This window comes from Pinus tabuliformis, chromosome 6, assembly GCF_031772625.1.
Source record: "Pinus tabuliformis cultivar Carrire ecotype Pingquan chromosome 6, CPIR1, whole genome shotgun sequence".
In the NCBI taxonomy this organism is placed as follows: Eukaryota; Viridiplantae; Streptophyta; class Pinopsida; order Pinales; family Pinaceae; genus Pinus; species Pinus tabuliformis.
The window spans coordinates 136853066-136855560 of record NC_142292.1 but is presented as its reverse complement, the minus strand read 5'-3'; the positions used below and the strand labels follow the sequence as shown (position 1 = coordinate 136855560).

General features: G+C 38.4%; 1 protein-coding gene across 1 annotated transcript; it reads left to right on the top strand.

The window, feature by feature from the left end:
• The first annotated feature begins 401 nt into the window (after window positions 1-401).
• On the top strand, window positions 402-995 carry LOC149257746 (ethylene-responsive transcription factor ERF104-like). Its single transcript, XM_089386933.1, has one exon. It carries the CDS (start codon window positions 402-404, stop codon window positions 993-995), a length of 594 nt encoding a protein of 197 aa, XP_089243059.1.
• Window positions 996-2495: the final 1500 nt, after the last annotated feature.

The window sequence follows — 2495 nt, the reverse complement described above, 5'->3', positions numbered from 1 at the left end:
AATGATGCAACTTCATGTAAATTATCTATGAAGACTTAGTAAAATGATGTTTACATTGATTAAACCCTAAACTTTTGCGTGACAATATGCACTTTATTGTTACGTATATCTGGAAGGGGATTTAGACAGTTTGGTAAAGTGAAAGGAAGTATTTAGATTGAATGGTGGATAAATATTAAACATAATATTAACTTTTTATCTTTACATAATTTTCCCCGAATATTACTTTATTTTCATTCAACGAACGAAAATAAACCGACAATAATGAGCCTTCAGGCATGGTGCTTAATATTGCCTTTGAACAGCATACATTATATTAGCACTTAGCACACCACACAACTCTGCATGCCTGACTACAGCAGAAATCAATCTCAGTATCAGCCGATTGTTTCGAGACCGCCATGGATGTTGCAGGGGTGAGCTCGAGCATGAACATGTTGGAGTTGATTCGCCAACATTTGCTGGAAGTGGAGGACGATATTGATATTGACCATAATGGTATAAACCTTTACAACCAGCTGGCCAATGCCACCGTCCCTAGGGCCTCATGCGAAGAGAACAGCGGCAGATCAACATCTGAAATTGAAGGGATCGAAATTACGGAGCAAAACTACTCCTCTTCTTCTTCTGTATGCGCAGTTAGAAGAAAGCCACAGCCAGAGGAGAGGGAGATTAGAGACATGAAGCGAAGCTGCCACAGAAACTTCAGAGGAGTCACGCAGCGCCCGTGGGGAAAGTTTGCTGCACAAATCAGAGACCCCACCAGGAAGCGCTCTCGTGTTTGGCTGGGTACTTTCAACACTGCCGAAGAGGCTGCGGTCGCATATGACCGCGCTGCGTTCAAGATCAGAGGAGCCAGGGCCCTGGTTAATTTCCCCCTGGCCCTCGCTTCCAACTCAGACAACGGATCGGTCGTAGGTCACTTGGGGCACGAGAAAAATAGAGAGACAAGAGATGCGGCAGGGAATTGGAGTGGAGGAGTCCGGGACTTCTGATCGGAGGATCTGCCAACGCATTTCACAATAAGTTATAACATGACAAGCAAAGGGGTTTCTTCTTCGATGTTCTCTTTTACAAGGATGATGAAAAAGCGTTCGCGTGCTGGTAACGCATTGTTGTTTGGCAAACAATTGCTTTGGAAAACATGCTTAAATGAGACGATTTCACAATGGAGAGTTGTCTTGGTAAATTTTGAAAAGAATATTTATCACAGAAAACACAAATTTTTCTAGGGTTGAAGTTTATTGATGTGTAGTATAAAACCCTTTGTCTAGTGTAAAACCCTTCGGCCTTTGTTCTGGTAGATTTTTTTATGTAGGAGGCAGCATCTTGGGTTGAATAACAATGAAGATATATATCTATCTATATATATATATGTGTTTTCTTCAATGTTTAATGGAGTCTCAGATCATTTATGATTTGAGCTAGATTCATGTTTCTACGGTGTCAAAGTGCTTGCGCTTTACGCTGTTCTCTTGTATGAGAGACCATTTAGCCCAATTTTAACATTGAAGATCAATTTATTTTATTTCCTTCGATCTTTACAAAATTTTATTTGCAAATTTTGGTGAGGTCTCTCACCATTGTTATTAAGGTCTTTATCTTGCTTAACTTACTCTGGAATGATCAATCTCATTGATATGCTTGAGTGGTTTTGATCTTCTTGAAATTGCGGGAGGGTGAGAACTTAGAAGGCCAGCGTTGCTCCTCCACATCACCTGGATTGCGCACTAGGATCACTTAGACACTGTGTTCTTACCCTTTGACTCTATGTACCTTGTGACTGTAGACATTACAATTTAGTCTGCGAGGACTGGATTCATGGTCGTACATTGCAGGCGGACCCTCAGATGGTATATGGGTTTGTATTTTTACCTGCTCTTTTTATTCTTTGAATAAAGAGATCTGGTTATCATGTTTAATTAATTAAACAACTTGTATTTAAATGCATAAAATTCGTATTTAGGAGGTTTATGGCATAACTGTTTTATTGTAGTTTTAAACGTTATAAATGGTATTTGTATTTAGGAGATTTATGGTCTAATTGTTTGTTATTGTATTGCATTTTTAAATGTTATCATAATTTTTTGATGATATCTCAATTGGTCGTAAAAAAACAATTACATTTTCTTTCCAATGATCTGTTGCACACCATAGTTGATGTTTTTATGAGATTGTTATGGGTTCTCTAATATAAGAGAACTTACGTATGGCTTTGTTTGGCCTCATTCATATTGAGGATTGTTGTTTACGATGGATTTTATGTTTAGGTGTCTCTTTTCTTGCACATTTCCTAGAGGATTATATGTCACTGAGAATATCGGAGCGTTATGATTGTTTATCTCCATAACCAACATTGTTTTGCAAGACTTGGAGTTAGTTATTTTGGAGCGATTTTTTGCATGGTTACTTAGAATTATTATTACCATGTTCCAAGTAGCACCTCCATACCTTCCATCCTTGTAACATTGATTGCGAACATCTATACTTCAACA

Coding starts and splice junctions, on each gene's coding strand:
- LOC149257746 (XM_089386933.1), top strand. CDS start 402: ATGGATGTTGCAGGGGTGAGCTCGAGCATGAACATGTTGGAGTTGATT.